This window comes from Oncorhynchus mykiss, chromosome 10 (genome assembly GCF_057628025.1).
Source record: "Oncorhynchus mykiss isolate SJ-2025 chromosome 10, ASM5762802v1, whole genome shotgun sequence".
In the NCBI taxonomy this organism is placed as follows: domain Eukaryota; kingdom Metazoa; phylum Chordata; class Actinopteri; order Salmoniformes; family Salmonidae; genus Oncorhynchus; species Oncorhynchus mykiss.
In genome coordinates, this window is record NC_143031.1 from 70162300 (window position 1) to 70181544 (window position 19245).

A 19245-nucleotide genomic window follows, 5' to 3' on the forward strand; every position below is an offset into this window, starting at 1 on the left:
CTTTCCTTCTCTCTCTCTCTCTCTCTCTCTCTCTCTCTCTCTCTCACACACTCACACACAGAGGCCAGGTGCTGATGTTGTGTTTGTCTCCTCTAGGACAGGGTGTGGGCCGACGTGGCGAAGAGCCTCAACTGTGTCATCGCCATGGTGGACAAGCTCCAGGAGCAGGAACCAATCAACAACAACCAGGAACAACCAATCCCTAAGCAGGTCCTGGCTGACGTCATCACCTCCCACAACCCTGGTAAGAGTTTCAGCGCTGAATGAGTCGTATATCAAAGAGTTACAACAAACAGTTAACAGAAAAACACGGCTCTACATCCATAACAATGTCCTATAGCCTAGTCCCAGATCTATTGGTGTTGTCTTGCCATGTTGAGATCACCTACATACAGTTATATAGTCCTGCAATACCAACCAGAGTCCTGGATGTATCTAGATGGCACAAGCTCTCGTCCTCTGTCTTAACTCCTTCTCACCATAGGGTGGCAGCCACGTACCACGACAGCCAGTATTTGGTCTGCACAAAATCTGCACACACACACACTCAGCCTCTCAGAACTGACAGAATGAAGCACAGGAGGTTGGTGGCACCTTAGTCGGGGAGGACGGGCTCGTGGTAATGAGCCCGGTAATGAGCCCGTCCATTCCATTCGCTCCGTTCCAGCCGTTATGAGCCCTCCTCCCCTCAGCAGCCTCCACTGGAATTAAGGTAAGAAGAAGAGAGTGCATAAATAACCACAGAGAAGTGGAGCAAGGACCTCTTGTTATTCACACCCAGACGTTATCTCCCCTGCATCCAATCAAATCCTCTCTCAGGCCTCTGCTCGGGGCGGCAGGGTAGCCTAGTGGTTGGACTAGTAACTAGTAACCGGAAGGTTGCAAGTTCAAACCCCCGAGCTGACAAGGTACAAATCTGTCGTTCTGCCCCTGAACAGGCAGTTAACCCACTGTTCCTAGGCCGTCATTGAAAATACGAATTTGTTCTTAACTGACTTGCCTAGTTAAATAAAGGTAAAATAAAAAAGATGAGGTCGTGTCCACTACTGCCAAGTGGTTGGCAGCATTTTATTAGGGTAGAGAACAGACACAGGGAGTGAACAGGACCTGCAGCCTTTTATTAAGGTAGAGAACAGACGAGTTCCTTTAAAAAAAATGAAATGAATCCATGGACAACACTGCGGTGGCCTCCTGGCATAGCCACGGGAAGTAGTTTGGGGGTGGGTGCACTGAAGACCTCTATATCGTCGGTCCACTAATACAGGACTAGTAAAGGCCCAATACACTACTTTTGTGATAAAAAAAAAAGCTAAATGTATGAGTGTTTACCAGCATTTGTAGCTTCAGTCTGACAATTATCTGTCCGATTAACTGTAAAACAGTTAATATATAATACCTATATAATACCTGATAATACGGATAATACCTATATAATACCTGATAATACGGATAATACCTATATAATACCTGATAATACGGATAATACCTATATAATACCTGATAATACGGATAATACCTATATAATACCTGATAATACGGATAATACCTATATAATACTTGATAATACGGATAATACCTATATAATACCTGATAATACGGATAATACCTATATAATACCTGATAATACGGATAATACCTATATAATACCTGATAATACGGATAATACCTCTATAATACTTGATAATACGGATAATACCTATATAATACCTGATAATACGGATAATACCTATATAATACCTGATAATACGGATAATACCTATATAATACCTGATAATACGGATAATACCTATATAATACCTGATAATACGGATAATACCTATATAATACCTGATAATACGGATAATACCTATATAATACCTGATAATACGGATAATACCTCTATAATACTTGATAATACGGATAATACCTATATAATACCTGATAATACGGATAATACCTATATAATACCTGATAATACGGATAATACCTATATAATACCTGATAATACGGATAATACCTATATAATACCTGATAATACGGATAATACCTATATAATACCTGATAATACGGATAATACCTATATAATACCTGATAATACGGATAATACCTATATAATACCTGATAATACGGATAATACCTATATAATACCTGATAATACGGATAATACCTGTGAAATATAAAAAGACTTGGTTGATATACAGTACTGTGCAGAAGTTTTAAGCAGGTGTGAAAAATGCTGTAAAGTAAGAATGCTTTCGAAAATAGACATGTTAATAGATTATATTTATCAATTAACAAAATGCAAAGTGAGTGAACAGAAAAATCTACATCAAATCAATATTTGGTGTGACCACCCTTTGCCTTCAAAACAGCATCAATTCTTCTAGGTACACTTGCACACAGTTTGATGCAACTCCGCAGGTAGGTTAGCCCAAATATCTTGGAGAACTAACCACAGTTCTTCTGTGGATTTAGGCAGCCTCAGGTGCTTCTCTCTCTTCATGTAATCCCAGACAGACTTGATGATGTTGAGATCAGGGCTCTGTGGGGGCCATACCATCACTTCCAGGACTCCTTGTTCTTCTTTACGCTGAAGATAGTTCTTAATGACTTTCACTGTATGTTTGGGTTTGTTGTCATGCTGCAGAATAATTTTGGGGCCAATCAGATGCCTCCCTGATGGAATTGCATGATGGATAAGTATCTGCCTGTACTTCTCAGCATTGAGGAGACCAATAATTATGACCAAATCCCCAACTCCATTTGCAGAAATGCAGCCCCAAACTTGCAAGGAACCTCCACCATGCTTCATTGTTGCCTGCAGACCCTCATTCGTGTACCGCTCTTCAGCCCTTCGGCGAACAAACTGCCTTCTGCTACAGCCAAATATTTGAGTCCTCAGTCAAGAGCACCTGCTGACATTTTTCTGCACCCCAGTTCCTGTGTTTTTGTGCATAGTTGAGTCGCTTGGCCTTGTTTCCACGTCGGAGGTATGGCTTTTTGGCCACAAGTCTTCCATGAAGGCCACTTTTGACCAGACTTCTCAAGACAGTAGATGGGTGTACCAGGGTCCCACTGTTTTCTGCCAATTCTGAGCTGAAAGCACTGCTGGACACCTTCCGTTTGCGAAGGGAAGTAAGCGTGATGTGTCTTTCATCTGCTCCAGTAAGTTTCCTTGGCCGACCACTGTGTTTACGGTCCTCAACGTTGCCCTTTCTTTGTGCTTCTTTAAAAGAGCTTGGACATCTGGAAACCCCTGTCTGCCTTGACATGTCTGCCTGGGAGAGACCTTGCTGATGCAGTATCACTACCTTGGTTCTTGGTGCTGTGCTCAGTCTTTGCAAATGCAACTTATTTCTATGTAAAAACTGAAATGGACTTCATTCCTTTTCCATTTTAATAGATGTCTTATCCAGAACAACTTACAGTAGTGAGAGCTTCCATTTTCATACTTTTTTGTACTGGTCCCCCGTGGGAATCAAACCCACAACCTTGGCGTTGCAAGCACCATTTGTACTGGTCCCCCGTGGGAATCAAACCCACAACCCTGGCATTGCAAGCACCATTTGTACTGGTCCCCCGTGGGAATCAAACCCACAACCCTGGCATTGCAAGCACCATGCTCTACCAACTGATCATCACAAACAACTTGATGTCTCAATGTACTTAATTACTGGATTCTGCATTGGTTTTCTTCATGGTGATGGAAAGTCTACAGGTACAACCCTAGATGACCAGCCAATGTACAGTACAGTAATGAACATTTACATTAAGTGGTTTGTAAGGATGGTAAATTAGTACTGCACAAAAATGTATTGTTATTCCATGTTAATTTGAAGGTAGGCCTTGAAATACATCCACAGGTACACCTCCAATTGACTCAAAGCCATGACATCATTTTCTGGAATTTTCCAAGCTGTTTAAAGGCACAGTCAACTTAGTGTATGTAAACTTCTGACCCACTGGAATTGTGATACAGTGAATTATAAGTGAAATAATCTGTCTGTAAACAATTGTTGGAAAATTACTTGTCATGCACAAAGTAGATGTCCTAAGCGACTTGCCAAACTATAGTTTGTTAACAAAAAATTTGTGGAGTGGTTGAAAAATGAGTTTTAATGACTCCTACCTAAGTGTATGTAAACTTCCGACTTCAACTGTGTATCAGTCCAGAGGTTTATATCAGTCCACTACAGAGGTTTATATCAGTCCACTACAGAGGTTTATATCAGTCCACTACAGAGGTTTATATCAGTCCACTACAGAGGTTTATATCAGTCCACTACAGAGGTTTATATCAGTCCACTACAGAGGTTTATATCAGGCCACTACAGAGGTTTATATCAGTCCACTACAGAGGTTTATATCAGTCCACTACAGAGGTTTATATCAGTCCACTACAGAGGTCTATATCAGTCCACTACGGAGGTCTATATCAGTCCACTATGGAGGTCTATATCAGTCCACTACGGAGGTCTATATCAGTCCACTACAGAGGTCTATATCAGTCCACTACAGAGGTCTATATCAGTCCACTACAGAGGTCTATATCAGTCCACTATGGAGGTCTATATCAGTCCACTATGGAGGTCTATATCAGTCCACTATGGAGGTCTATATCAGTCCACTATGGAGGTCTATATCAGTCCACTACGGAGGTCTATATCAGTCCACTACAGAGGTCTATATCAGTCCACTACAGAGGTCTATATGGTCGCTAATAATAGTAAAGGCCCAGTGCACTACTTTTGTGAGAAAAATATATTTTCAAAAAAGTATATATTTTTGTATTAATATATTTTGTTTTTATTCCGATTTTTAGGGGAAGCTGACCAGCCAGACAAGCTCTTATCTTTTCACTTCTATGAAAACAGTCAGTCTGGGAATGCACCAAGAGATATGGAACAGTCATTATGAAACACCAACCTCTTTGGTTCATACTGCAGTATCCAACAGTCATTATGAAACGCCAGCCTCTTGGGTTCATACTGCAGTATCCAACAGTCATTATGAAACGCCAGCCTCTTGGGTTCATACTGCAGTATCCAACAGTCATTATGAAACACCAGCCTCTTGGGTTCATACTGCAGTATCCAACAGTCATTATGAAACACCAGCCTCTTGGGTTCATACTGCAGTATCCAACAGGCATTATGAAACACCAGCCTCTTCGGTTCATACTGCAGTATCCAACAGGCATTATGAAACACCAGCCTATTGGGTTCATACTGCAGTATCCAACAGGCATTATGAAACGCCAGCCTATTGGGTTCATACTGCAGTATCCAACAGTCATTATGAAACACCAGCCTATTGGGTTCATACTGCAGTATCCAACAGGCATTATGAAACACCAGCCTATTGGGTTCATACTGCAGTATCCAACAGTCATTATGAAACGCCAGCCTATTGGGTTCATACTGCAGTATCCAACAGGCATTATGAAACACCAGCCTCTTGGGTTCATACTGCAGTATCCAACAGGCATTATGAAACGCCAGCCTATTGGGTTCATACTGCAGTATCCAACAGGCATTATGAAACACCAGCCTCTTGGGTTCATACTGCAGTATCCAACAGGCATTATGAAACACCAGCCTCTTGGGTTCATACTGAAGTATCCAACAGTCATTATGAAACGCCAGCCTCTTGGGTTCATACTGCAGTATCCAACAGTCATTATGAAACACCAGCCTCTTGGGTTCATACTGCAGTATCCAACAGGCATTATGAAACGCCAGCCTCTTGGGTTCATACTGCAGTATCCAACAGTCATTATGAAACACCAGCCTCTTGGGTTCATACTGCAGTATCCAACAGTCATTATGAAACACCAGCCTCTTGGGTTCATACTGCAGTATCCAACAGTCATTATGAAACGCCAGCCTCTTGGGTTCATACTGCAGTATCCAACAGGCATTATGAAACACCAGTCTCTTGGGTTCCTACTGCAGTATCCAACAGTCATTATGAAACACCAGCCTCTTGGGTTCATACTGCAGTATCCAACAGTCATTATGAAACACCAGCCTCTTGGGTTCATACTGCAGTATCCAACAGGCATTATGAAACGCCAGCCTCTTGGGTTCATACTGCAGTATCCAACAGGCATTATGAAACGCCAGCCTCTTGGGTTCATACTGCAGTATCCAACAGTCATTATGAAACGCCAGCCTATTGGGTTCATACTGCAGTATCCAACAGTCATTATGAAACACCAGCCTCTTGGGTTCATACTGCAGTATCCAACAGGCATTATGAAACGCCAGCCTCTTGGGTTCATACTGAAGTATCCAACAGTCATTATGAAACACCAGCCTCTTGGGTTCATACTGCAGTATCCAACAGTCATTATGAAACACCAGCCTCTTGGGTTCATACTGCAGTATCCAACAGGCATTATGAAACGCCAGCCTCTTGGGTTCATACTGCAGTATCCAACAGTCATTATGAAACACCAGCCTCTTGGGTTCATACTGCAGTATCCAACAGTCATTATGAAACACCAGCCTCTTGGGTTCATACTGCAGTATCCAACAGGCATTATGAAACACCAGCCTCTTGGGTTCATACTGCAGTATCCAACAGGCATTATGAAACACCAGCCTCTTGGGTTCATACTGCAGTATCCAACAGGCATTATGAAACGCCAGCCTCTTGGGTTCATACTGCAGTATCCAACAGGCATTATGAAACGCCAGCCTCTTGGGTTCATACTGCAGTATCCAACAGTCATTATGAAACGCCAGCCTCTTGGGTTCATACTGCAGTATCCAACAGGCATTATGAAACGCCAGCCTCTTGGGTTCACTCCACTTGACCACTACATTCCACTACATTCTCAAACCTCACTAAAGCTGGATGGACTTTCTGCCTTGACCCCTACCTTGACCCCACTGATGTTTGACATATGTTTGCTTCAGATATGTTTTGAATCCACAATTGTTTATAAATTGGAGACCCTAGAAGCTAAACAAACTGTCCAAACTATGAACAAACAATGATCTATCTTGTAAGAAATATGTAACTAAATTAGATGTGTTAGAGCTGCAACCAGCTGCAAAACATTTCTCAAACATTTAAACAAACCACTGAAAGGGTTTTCAGTCCTTGGAGAACATACCGTAACTGAAGTTTTGAAACATTCTTCAGGATGGCAACTAAACATTTTCATTTTCATTTGATGCTGATGCATTTCTAGGCTCCTTAATCAGCACAACTAAAGATGTAGAGAAATCAGGACACATCAAGATTCCAACATAAACTGCAATATATGGTTATCATATGTATATATATATATATATATATATATATATATATATATATCTTCTCCTGTCATATCTCTCTGTATGTTGCAGAAGGGGATTGGCGGGAGCAGCTCTGCCCTCTGGTGGTGAGGTTGAAGGAGTGCGTCGCGGAGGTGGTGGTGCGGGCCAGGAGGGCCATGACCTTCGTCCTGCTGCAGGAGGCGGCCTGCAGCATCCCCCAGGGACTGTTCCTCAAGCAGAGGAGGGATGTGGTCTTCAGTCAGGCGGTAGGTGGCCACCTGTGAAATGAGGACTCCACTTTGGAAACAGCCTATAGATATTTGGTGCAATTGATTTGTCATGTCAAGGCTCTTTAACCAATGCCAACGTTTTTCAGCTGTTAGGAAGCTAGTTATGATGTACAGTATCAAACCACCATTCAACGGCATGTGTTTGTTTACATAATTTACACAAGAGATTAGTTAGCATTTCACTGACTATGTTTCTACTGAAACACAGCTCCTAATCCTAACATATGCAGTAATTGGAAGTGATCCAGCAAGTCTTTGAAACTGATACGGCAGCAGCTCAGACTACTTGCAGGAAAATTACATTCAGAGGTTGTTTGAGTTACCTTGTGACCTAGATAAACAAGTATTTTATCAGCTGATAATGCCTTAGGATGGCATAATGTTCCATACATAATCTCTGCAGCAGGGGGTCAACTCAGTCCACAGTTGGGCGGTAGGCTTTTGTGTGAATTAGGGCTGAACCCCATTAGTTGACTGGAATGACATGGGCCTCTGCATTTATTTTTAGCCAAGGGTTTCTGTAATTACACAAAGTCAAATATAATTGTGCCCATCTCAGTGAACTAACCCATTGCGAAGGCCTAGACTAAAAGCCAATGTATGTTTGATCTGAAAATGTGGTCAGAGGCAATTATGAAGCCTCCAGAGGCACGCAGAGGCCAAGTCGAGCTCTGTACCACATCGCCATGCACCTCTTAAATGTTGTAACAATGCAGGGGGCTCTGTATAGCTCTGCATTGACATGTTTGGTTGACGGTAGTTGGGGCCGGTACATCCTGTATAAACACAATCTAATTTCCTTGACAACTTCCTTCACAACAGCTCTTCACTGCTCCGTGAAGATCAAGAAGTATGAATGCCCTGACTTCTGCAGAGGCCATATCACCGTAAATGCTGCATGGCCAATACAGACATTGGATTGACCATGCAGCACCCAGATGCACAATGCACTTCTCTCTCCAGAATGAGCTCTCTCCCACCAATTTGTGCACATTAATTTATCTCAACTTCATTGTGTGAATTGTTTACGGTTGGTTGTTAGTGTATATCCTGTTTCATTACCTATATCACCAGTAGTACATTTACCATCATTCATTCCTATCATTTCTAATATACAATGTTTGTTTGGTTATGGTCATTCCTGTTAATGCATCCAATATATTATTATTCCAGTCTTCCTGTTCTCATTGTTTGCAGAGCACACAACCTGTGCTACACTGAGAAACACATTTTGGTTCATTTCATTCCATTCAACAGTTTTTCCTATTCAATTTATTCATTGTCTTTTGTTTGGAGCGTTCCTGTCAATGTTGAGTAAGGACGCGCATCTGATTGTGCATAGAAGTATATACGCCTGCAAATGTAGGCATATAAATGTGCCCATTTGGGGATCTGATAGTATTTCTGATTGGCTTAATACACCACCCCTAATGAGCTGTGGAGCTTCTCAAAGTAATGTTTTCTTCACCTCAAACAGCAAGCAAACTGTCTTTTTTTTGTTTTACATCCGTTGAGAATGACACAAGTTCCTCAATGTATTTGAAAAATCTTTCCAGCTCTCTCCCTTTTGGTAACTGCTCAGCGTGAAAGGTGAAAATGTCGTGCTCTGATCCAGTGGAAACATCATAAAATAGTTCTACCTGATTACTCCTTATCAGTGCTTGACTTGGACTGAAATAGGTTCCGGTACTCATTTTGGGTGCTGCTACTGTTTTATATTTAGGTGCAGGAGCTCCACAATGCTTTTGACATAATATTCGCAAGTATTAGAACATTCTAGGTGCTGCTTCTCAGCTCCGGTGAGCTCCTGCCCAAGTCAAGCACTGCATCTTATCCCGTGCGCAAATACCCTACAGCTGTGTCTGTCTCGAGCTCACTGGAAACTCTAAGGGCCCCAGAATATTTTATACAATGTTGCAAGTTCCCTAGCATTAGCTTCCAGCCAGACCAAGTTAATAGTTGATACAATGTTTCAAGTTCGTTGCAGACAGGCAATGCATAGCCAATGTGATTTATAGGATATTTTTTTATCATGATATTTTCTATCTGCGGCCTGCAATGAAGATGCTATTATAAATTAAATTAAAGTCTTCCACGTAAATGTGCATAGAATAACTATAACTGGCACACAGATCAGTAGAAAGGGTAAGAAAAAATGGCATTCCACATGAAAGGTTGCAGGCTCCTCGTGTAGCATATTACCGGCAACTTCAGGAGAGTAACGGACGAATCTGCGAAAGCCAGCAGGAGCGAGAGAATGGTTGGGTCAGGTTCAGTTTTTTTCTCCTGGTTATCTAGATCTTTGGCTCCCTCTTGAGTAATTAGTGTGTTATTTAATCAAACAGTAAGCTTAAAGCCTCAGACAAGCTCAATGCATATAGTTGATTTTATTGAAACACATAGGGTTGTGCCTTTTATATGGAAAAATACACGTAAAGAAATGTAGACCAATTGATTGGTCGAAAGAACAGACGACTTTTGGTCGACCAAGGTTTTTTTGGGGTGGGGACTGCCCTAGTGTGAATGCCTTACCCTTTGCCCAACTGGATACAGAGATAATAATATAAGTGGATGATGTGAATAAATTATGTAGTGTGCCGTGTTGCTTTTTGATTGAACCCTGACGATGTGCCGTGTTGCTTTATGATTGAACCCTGTGTGTGTGTGTGTGTGTGTGTGTGTGTGTGTGCAGCTAGCTGCGTTGGCGTGTGGTTTCGTCATGAGGCTGTACGCGGGGATGGAGGATAAGGGCTTCCTCAGGCAGCTCCACCTAGTGGGCCTGGTGGCACAGTTTGAAAGCCTGCTAAGCACCTACAGTGAGTACTCTAGTAGGGTCAAAGGTCAACTGTCTTACACACTGATCTAAGGTCTGTTTTTTGCATTTCCACCCCTAACAGTGGAGTTTAGGGTTGAGGGAAGGTAAGCTCATCTGAGATATGTGTCTAAAGGGAACTTTTACCTAAAGGATTACCCAATTTGAAAGGTCCTTCAAGACTAACAAAGAGTATAGGAAGTTGTATAACATGCTTTTATACAAGTAACGCACAGTTAATAAAGATGGTACCATTTGATAATATTTTGTACCATTTGTCATAATTGTGCATTACCATGATATAATGTGTAATGCAGTTTAAAACCATTATATTTCCATGATCCACATCTATACCATTGTATAAATTAGGCAATACCATGGTATTATTTAGGTGCATGGCAGTACCATCATCCTTCAAAGCTATAACCATGGTACATTTCCATGATTCAGATCTATACCATGGTATAAATTATGAAATACCATGGTCATATTTAGGTACAATGGTAATTTCATGGTAGTACCATCATACTTCAAGGCTAAAACCATGGTACATTTCCGAGATTAAGAATGTACCATGGTATTAGTGAAGATACAATAAGGTTACCATGGTTATGAATGAAAGTACCATAGTGGTACCATGGTACATTTTTCTAAGGGATAGTTTGAAGGCATGTACTGCAGACAGATTATCTGGTTACCATGGAGACGACCTGATTCACTGACTAAAAGTCTCATCAAAGAGAGAGAACTTCTACGATAACGAACCACTTTTCATGTAGTTACTTTCTTCTGAACTTGTTTATATTACTTTCTAGTATGTCAAGCTAGTTTACAGAGTATCTAGCTAACTAGCCAGATAGCTTTGTAACTATGAATTGTTCATCTTCCATTGTTTAGCGAAGTAGCTAGCTGGTTGATGTTTTCCTTTTGTAACCAGGGCAGATTTAAACAACACTCACCTCCCTAAATGCTGTTTACATTGATATCCATACTGAATTAAGCAGTTATGGACCTCATGGGCACCCTTAACTTTTCACTTTCTTTTAGGGGGAATTCACCGTAAAATTATTTGTGCCAGTGACTTAAAGTTCAAAAGTTTTCCCCTCATTTCCCTTAAGGTGTTTTATGCAAATTGGCCCTATTGCCCGTTTTGTTGCCCAGTGTATTTCTCCTACTATGACCAGAACAGATTGTCTACTTCAAGCGAACAGGAAGTAACCTCTAATTGACTAATTGGGGCTGCTGTTACAGGTGAGGAGATTGGCATGCTGGAGGACATGGAGGTGGGCATCTCAGACCTGCACCGGGTGGCCTTCAAGATCACCCAGGCCAAGACAGACGACCCCTGTGACCTGCAACCTGTAGTCATCGGCAGGCGGTGAGACTCTATTACCCAGCATCCTTTAACCAGGGGTTTTGTCATTACATGGGAGATTACATAGTGTGAAATATTTTTTTTTTTAGATTAGCTTGGGGACTTCATACATCATATCATACTGTAATACAGAGTAATACGTTATTATTGATCCAACATGGCAAATTGTTTTTTCAGGTGCATAGTTTTTCCTATTCTCTCTTGGACAGATCTCCGTAAACATAACTGGTACCGTGTAATCTGTCGGGAAGAAATGGGATGGGTGGGATAATGTAGTAGCAGTAGTTGCTGTGTTTGAGTTTTTCGTCACTGGTCATTTGGAAAATCACAATTTCGCAGGTGTTAGCATCTTTCAAATTTAGAAAGTGGAGTGCGTCTAAGTAGTCCTTAGACTACTGGTGCAGTAGTAGCTGTGCCACCAGAGATTCTGGGTTTGAGCCCAGGCTCTGTCGCAGCCGGACGCGACCGGGAGGCCCATGGGGCGGCGCAAAATTGGCCCAGCGTCGTTAGGGAGGGTTTGGCCGGCAGGGATATCCTTGTCTCATTGTGCACTAGCGACTCCTGTGGTGGGCCGGGCGCAGTGCACGCTGACCAGGTCGCCAGGTCGCCAGGTGTACGGTGTTTCCTCCGACACATTGGTGGCTTCCGGGTTGGATGTGCACTGTGTCAAGAAGCAGTACGGCTTGGTTGCGTTGTGTTTCGGAGGACGCATGGCTCTCGACCTTCGCCTCTCCCAAGTCCGTACGGGAATGCAGCGATGAGACAAGTCTGTTACTACTACCAATTGGATACCACGAAATTGGGGAGAGAAAAAAAGAAAGGGGAGGGCACATTTGGCCTGTAACTTGCAAAAAGACAGGGTGGAGCTCCTCGTTCTGGTTCCGCTCCTCGTTCTAGCATCTCTTCTCTTAACACGTTTGGACCCAGAACTTAATCGAGCAGCTGACCAATTACATGAGACTTTAGTTATTCTATTCCACCAATTCTACCTACTGATTGAGGTGGTGTAGATGGTAGTCTAATTATTCCAAAAGCAGTAGACAGGGTTGAAAAGTCCTTAAAAACATTTATTTTCCATCTGACAATAATGAATAGGTTAGCTTCCACATGACTTACAGTGAGCCATTTCCTGTTATCCAGGCTAATCTACTTCAAGTCGATTGTAATAATAAAACACCTGTATTTGATTGGTCGTGGCTCGTATCATTATTTGGAAATATCCCACTGAAGCCTGACTGTGTTTGTTTAAACAACTGATCCTGTATCTCAGTAACGGGAGTAGCAACACATTTGTCTCAATGCTGACGTGTGCTGTTAACCAGTAAACCTGTCAGATGGGTAATAAATAGTAATGTAATACTATCAGACCAATCAGTACCATGTCAAGGCCCAGTGAAAGTTGTGTGGACATCACACCATCCTACTTACTGTAACTTCAGACTCCACCAAGCCTCTGTTCAGGCTTGTGCTCAGATTTGAAGTGTTAAAAGAATGGGTGAGAAGTGCTTCAAAGTTGGTATGTGATGTCTTGGTGTCCACGCATATCAAATCTCTGTTTACACTTTCTCTTTCACCCTTCCTTCCTTCCTTCCTTCCTTTCTTCCTTCCTTCCTTCCTTCCTTCCTTCCTTCCTTCCTTCCTTCCTTCCTTCCTTCCTTCCTTCCTTCGTACCTCCAACTCTCTCTCTTTCCCCTCCTCCCATTCTCCCTTCCTATCCCTCTCTCCTTCCCTCTCTCCCTCCCGCCTACCTCCCTCTAGCGACCATTATACTGTAGAAGTGCCATTACCACGGCTGGCCTTCCAGACGTTACCCCATGAGATCAAAGAGGGCAAGGCGTTGCAGGTTTACCCGGTGCTCTTCAACGTGGGAATCAACGAACAGCAGACAATAGCAGACAGGTACCGGAACACTTTTCTCTTTTACGGGTGAATCATATCTTCCACTTTAGTTACAAATGTTCACTTATTCTCCCATTGACATCAGTTCATGATTAAGTGACATTTTGACTGTAGTAGAAGTTCAGTCAACCAGCCTTTTTTCCCCGATCCCTCAGTTTCTTCTGTTACACACTATGGGAGAAAAAACATTTGTTTTGGATGAGATAATGTTGTCTATAGTCATTTCCCATCATGCTCCCAAGGTCATTGTCACCCAGTGTAATGTTATCGCCTTTGGAGCATCGAATAGGATTGTTTCTATCCAGCCAGTAAGCCTGGTTTGAGACAGGATATTGTGGCCATGATGTTAGGCTCACATTCAGAAAGAAACTGTGTTAGTGGTAATGTATTGCAATCATTTCAAGACTGCCAGACCTAAGTCACACGATCAGTCTCACTGACCCGTAACTTTCACCCAAGTCTGTGATATCTCATACTTGGGTGAATGATGCGCCATGCCATAGAGATCCGGCATTTACAAAATCACACTGATTGCCGTAACGGGGGGTGCTATAGTAATCAACTGACATTCCAAATTGCACAAGCATGTCTCATATGTGATTCATATATGCAGGCTCTCATGACCAACAAGTTTCTCATAAGGACCTATAAACTCCGCCCATTGGTTTTTCTGCTAATTAGACTTTTATCCCCTACCAAACTTTGAACAAGCATATCTCCCATAACAACCTATATCATTTCGGTACTTAAAATGAAATTATGCAATAATTGTCACTAACTGACATAAGAAGGAGCGCTCTGTCATTCATTGGGGACAACAAGTTTACTGTAGACTTGTTCTCTTTCTCCCTGTACAGATTAACTTGTCCTTTCATGTTCTCATTCTCCCTGTACAGATTAACTTGTCCTTTCATGTTCTCTTTCTCCCTGTACAGATTAACTTGTCCTTTCATGTTCTCTTTCTCCCTGTACAGATTAACTTGTCCTTTCATGTTCTCATTCTCCCTGTACAGATTAACTTGTCCTTTCATGTTCTCTTTCTCCCTGTACAGATTAACTTGTCCTTTCATGTTCTCTTTCTCCCTGTACAGATTAACTTGTCCTTTCATGTTCTCAATCTCCCTGTACAGATTCGGAGACATCTCTTTGCAAGAGAGGATAAACCAGAGGAACTTTGAGATTTTAGACAGTTATTACAAATCACTAAGCGATAAGGTGCCATCAGAATGTAAGTGCATCAACTGCCACATGCACATCAAAACATCAGAAGTATAGAAATGTCATCAATCATCATGCAATAGTATCCATCTTGCTTTTTTATAGAACACATATTGACTTCATCCCACAGAAGAAAATTAGTTCTGTATATTGTAACGATCCATGCCCATTTGTATATAAGCAACATGCACTGAGTGTACAAAGCATTAAGAACATCTTCCTAATATTGAATTGCACTCCCTGCCTTTTGCCCTCAGAACAGCTTCAATTCGTCGGGCATGGACTCTACAAGGTGTCGAAAGCGTTCCTCAGGGATGCTGGCTCATGTTGACTCCAATGCTTCCCACAGTTGTCAAGTTGGCTGGATGTCCTTTGGGTGGTGGACCATTCTTAATACACACTGGAAACTGTTGAAACCTTCCAGTTCTTGACACAAACCGGTGCGCCTGGCACATAATTCCATCCCCCGTTCAAAGGCACTTCAATATTTTGTCTTGCCCATTCACCCTCTGAATGGCACACAAACACAATCCATGTCTCAATTGTCTCAAGGCTTAGAAATCCTTCTTTAACCTGTCTCCTCCCCTTCATCTACACTGATTGAAGTGGATTTAACAAGTAACATCAATAAGGGATCATAGCTTTCACCTGGATTCACCTGGTCAGTCTATGTCATGGAAAGAGCATAATGTTTTGTACACTCAGTGTAGTTTTATTACAGACATAAGATACAATGTGTCTTTATTTTACAGTCCAACACACACACACACACACCATTATTTCCCGTCTACCATCGATTCAGCTCCTGTAAAATACACCCATGTGGGTCAGATTTGCAGACAGATACACGACAACAGAGATCTACGTTTGTAGTAGTTTCCATAGATACCCTCATTCTCGTTGTCAGTGTACCGTATATTTTCAATACCTGCATCCTTCCTGTCGCATGAACACACACACACACACACTCACACTCACACACACACACACACACACACACACACACACACACACACACACACACACACACACACACACACACACACACACACAACTCCTTCCTGTTACAGCGCTGTCGAGCAGCCAAATGAACCGACCAAAGCCAACTCGCGTTTCGTTTCCTTTCACAGGTCTGCCATGTTTTCAAACGCAGATGGACTTGAAAGATTTACTCGGAACCCTGGGCCAGAATGTAGTGACGAAGAAGAGAAAGAATGTGGAGATACTGTGGCTCGCTGGAACGGTGAGGATAGAATAAGATATATAACAAGTGGATCCATTCTTATATGTCTGGCTTGACGTCATTCATGCAAACTTGTCAGCCTGCTAATGTCCCTACATATGGAGGTTGATACGTTGGTGCCCTGAGGAGAGGTTTTGAACTTGTGAATACAATGCACCTGCTACAATGAAGACTTCATAAGCATATTCGACATCTGGCTGAAGACCATGCAAGGCTCCAAATAACCCTGAGGATTTAGGGGAAATCTCCCAGAGAATGGGCATCCGATTACCTAATCACATAGGTAGGCATAGAGCAGCAATGGAAGCTACACTTGACCGATTTCTATCATATACTGTATCCAGCCAAACCAATCCGGAACCCCACACACACATGATTAATAACACTATTGATAAAGGAGTAAAGGTTGAACACACACATTCCTTTCCGGCTAATTATTCCTCTGGTGTTTCCAAAGACTTCAGACAGTCTTTGGAAAATGAAAGCAGATCTCTTCTGGTTGTAAGTATGAGCATCCTTCTCTTTCCCTCCCTGGTCTCTGGAATTAGCTGAGCCTGAAAAGGAATTAGCTGCGCCTGAAAAGGAAGTCTGGGAAACATCATATACAGTGGGGCAAAAAAGTATTTAGTCAGCCACCAATTGTGCAAGTTCTCCCACTTAAAAAGATGAGAGGCCTGTAATTTTCATCATAGGTACACTTCAACTATGACAGACAAAATGAGAAAGGATTTGAAGGCCTGGCGGCGTAGTGTGTTACTGATGGTAGGCTTTGTTACTTTGGTCCCAGCTCTCAGCAGGTCATTCACTAGGTCCCCCTGTGTAGTTCTGAGATTTTTGCTCACCGTTCTTGTGATCATTTTGACCCCACGGGGTGAGAATTTGCAAATAAATTCATTAAAAGTCCTACAATGTGATTTTCTGGATTTTATTTTCTCATTTTGTCTGTCATTGTTGAAGTGTACCTATGATGAAAATTACAGGCCTCTCTCATCTTTTTAAGTGGGAGAACTTGCACAATTGGTGGCTGACTAAATACTTTTTTGCCCCACTGTAAGCATCTGCATAGAATGCTTTCACTTTCGAAGTGAAAATTATTTTCATAAGAACAAAAACATGTTTTCATTGAATTCCCAGTGGAGTTTCCAGGGTACTTTTCTTCCCAATTCTACCTCACAGTCAGAGTAGTTTTCAGTTATGCATTATGTTTAAAATAGTTTGTTTTTGTTTACGTTATTGAGGTGTTTTTTTTCTGCTTCTCCCTTGGTCCAGATCTGCCGACGGCTGAACGGGATCAGGTTCACCAGCTGTAAAAGTGCCAAAGACAGGACGTCGATGTCTGTAACCCTGGAGCAGTGTGCCCTGCTGAGAGACGAGCACCAGCTCAACAAGGATTACTTCATACGAGCCCTGGACTGCATGCGGAGGTGAGAGAGAGAAACTCAACTTTGGGGGAGAGGTCTTTAAAGTTATTTCCTGATTTATAGTAGGGCTCCTCGCGTTCTCTCTCCTCGCGTTTTCTCTCCTTGCCTCATTCTCAAAAGGAAGGAATGGAGTGGGAAGGGAGCATTGAAGGGGAAATCTGAGGACAGGAACCTCTAATCTGCTCCACTGCTGCTTGCATCACTTCCCTCTAATGTTTTGAGGTGGTCGTGGTGGTGAGTGAATGGGAGGAGGTCTACCGAAGGAATCAGAGACGGACTTTTGAGATTCCCCTTTATGTCTCTGGGCCCTGAAGTTGATTGCGTAACCTGGCCAGGAAAACTCCTGGTCCTAATTATAATAAGCTCCAGGAGTCTTTCCTGACTAAGTAACCAACCTCACTGGGGAAAACTCCAGGCTCTACATATGCCAATATTCCCTCATTGTGAAAAGTAACTAATGTTTGAAAGGACAGAGGAAGTGGCAAACATCCTGCTGATAGATCTGTGGCTGCCAACTGGCTATGGAGCTCAGTGGCATGCGCAAACACGCAGCAGCATGTCTATCACACTGTTCACTGGCACCAGCCATTTCACCACCCCTAGTTGGTATCAGAAGCCACGCCCCCGCCCTGATAGCCTGCCTCATCCCATCTGACTTGGTCAAAGTTCACATCAGAGCCACGTCGTAGCTTGGCATGGGCCCTGCTTGAATACTTTAGAAATGTGTCATTCCCTCCCTTCCTTCTCTCAAAGAAATCACTGATCTGATGTGACTGGGTGGGTGAAAGCTATAGTGCTGTATCTAAAGGAACCCATGTTGTCACCTATCCAATGTTGTGACATCAGTGATAACCTAATATAGCATTTCTACAGCATTTGATGGTGCATCATGATGTCACCCAGGCACATTCCCATAATCACCCTCTCTACTGTCTGTCCTCGTGATGTCAGAAGCCCTCAACCATGTGACCTAGAGATGAGAGCGTACAATTCTGTCAACAGAGAAGTTTGGCAGAAGAACACATGATCACCACAACCATCTTTTTTTATATTTATTTATTTAATTATACCCCTTTTTCTCCCCAATTTTGTGGTATCCAATTGGTAGTTACAGTCTTGTCCCATCGCTGCAACTTCCGTACGTACTCAGGAGAGGCGAAGGTCGAGAGCTGTGCGTCCTCCGAAACACAACCCAGCGAAGCTACACTGCTTAAGCTGGAAGCAAGCCGCACCAATGTGTCGGAGGAAACACCATACACCTGGCGACCGTGTCGGCGTGCACTGCGCAGAAAAAAGCCTCAGGAGTTGCTAGTGCGCGATGGGACAAAAACATCCCTGCTGGCCAAACCCTCCCCTAACCCGGACGACGCTGGGCCAATTGTGCACCGCCCCATGGGTCTCCCGGTCGTGTCCGGCTGCGACAGAGCCTGGACTTGAACCAGGATCTCTAGTGGCACAGCTAGCACTGCGATGCAGTGCCTTAGACCACTGCGCCACTCGGGAGGCCCACCACAACTATCTTAACAGTCAATTGTATTTGGCTAGTGAAGACAACTATGAAATAACACATATGGAATCAAGTAGTAACCTTTGATTCTCTCTTTGCACTCTCTTGGCATTCTCTCAACCAGCTTCACCTGGAATGTTTTTCCAACAGTCTTGAAGGAGAGTTGGACCGCAGAGTGAAGGAAAAGCAGCCAACAAATACCCAGCAAAAGTGCGAACTCCTTCGACTGTTGG

At 42.7% G+C, this 19245-nt stretch overlaps 1 protein-coding gene across 18 annotated transcripts in view; it reads left to right on the plus strand.

Moving 5' to 3' along the window:
- Positions 1-19245, plus strand: part of LOC110498435 (type II inositol 3,4-bisphosphate 4-phosphatase) — a 258204-nt gene that overhangs the window by 231547 nt on the left and 7412 nt on the right. For 14 of the 18 annotated variants that reach the window (XM_036933671.2, XM_036933681.2, XM_090187686.1 and 11 more), the window contains 8 exons: positions 97-244; positions 7338-7513; positions 10230-10353; positions 11601-11727; positions 13483-13623; positions 14754-14851; positions 15972-16084; positions 17354-17508. In XM_036933671.2, coding sequence (XP_036789566.1) covers positions 97-244; positions 7338-7513; positions 10230-10353; positions 11601-11727; positions 13483-13623; positions 14754-14851; positions 15972-16084; positions 17354-17508 — 1082 coding nt within the window. Of the gene's footprint in view, positions 1-96; positions 245-7337; positions 7514-10229; positions 10354-11600; positions 11728-13482; positions 13624-14753; positions 14852-15971; positions 16368-17353; positions 17509-19245 lie in introns of all 18 variants that reach the window. The other 4 variants (XR_016483906.1, XR_016483907.1, XR_016483909.1 and 1 more) reach the window with 1 other exon arrangement.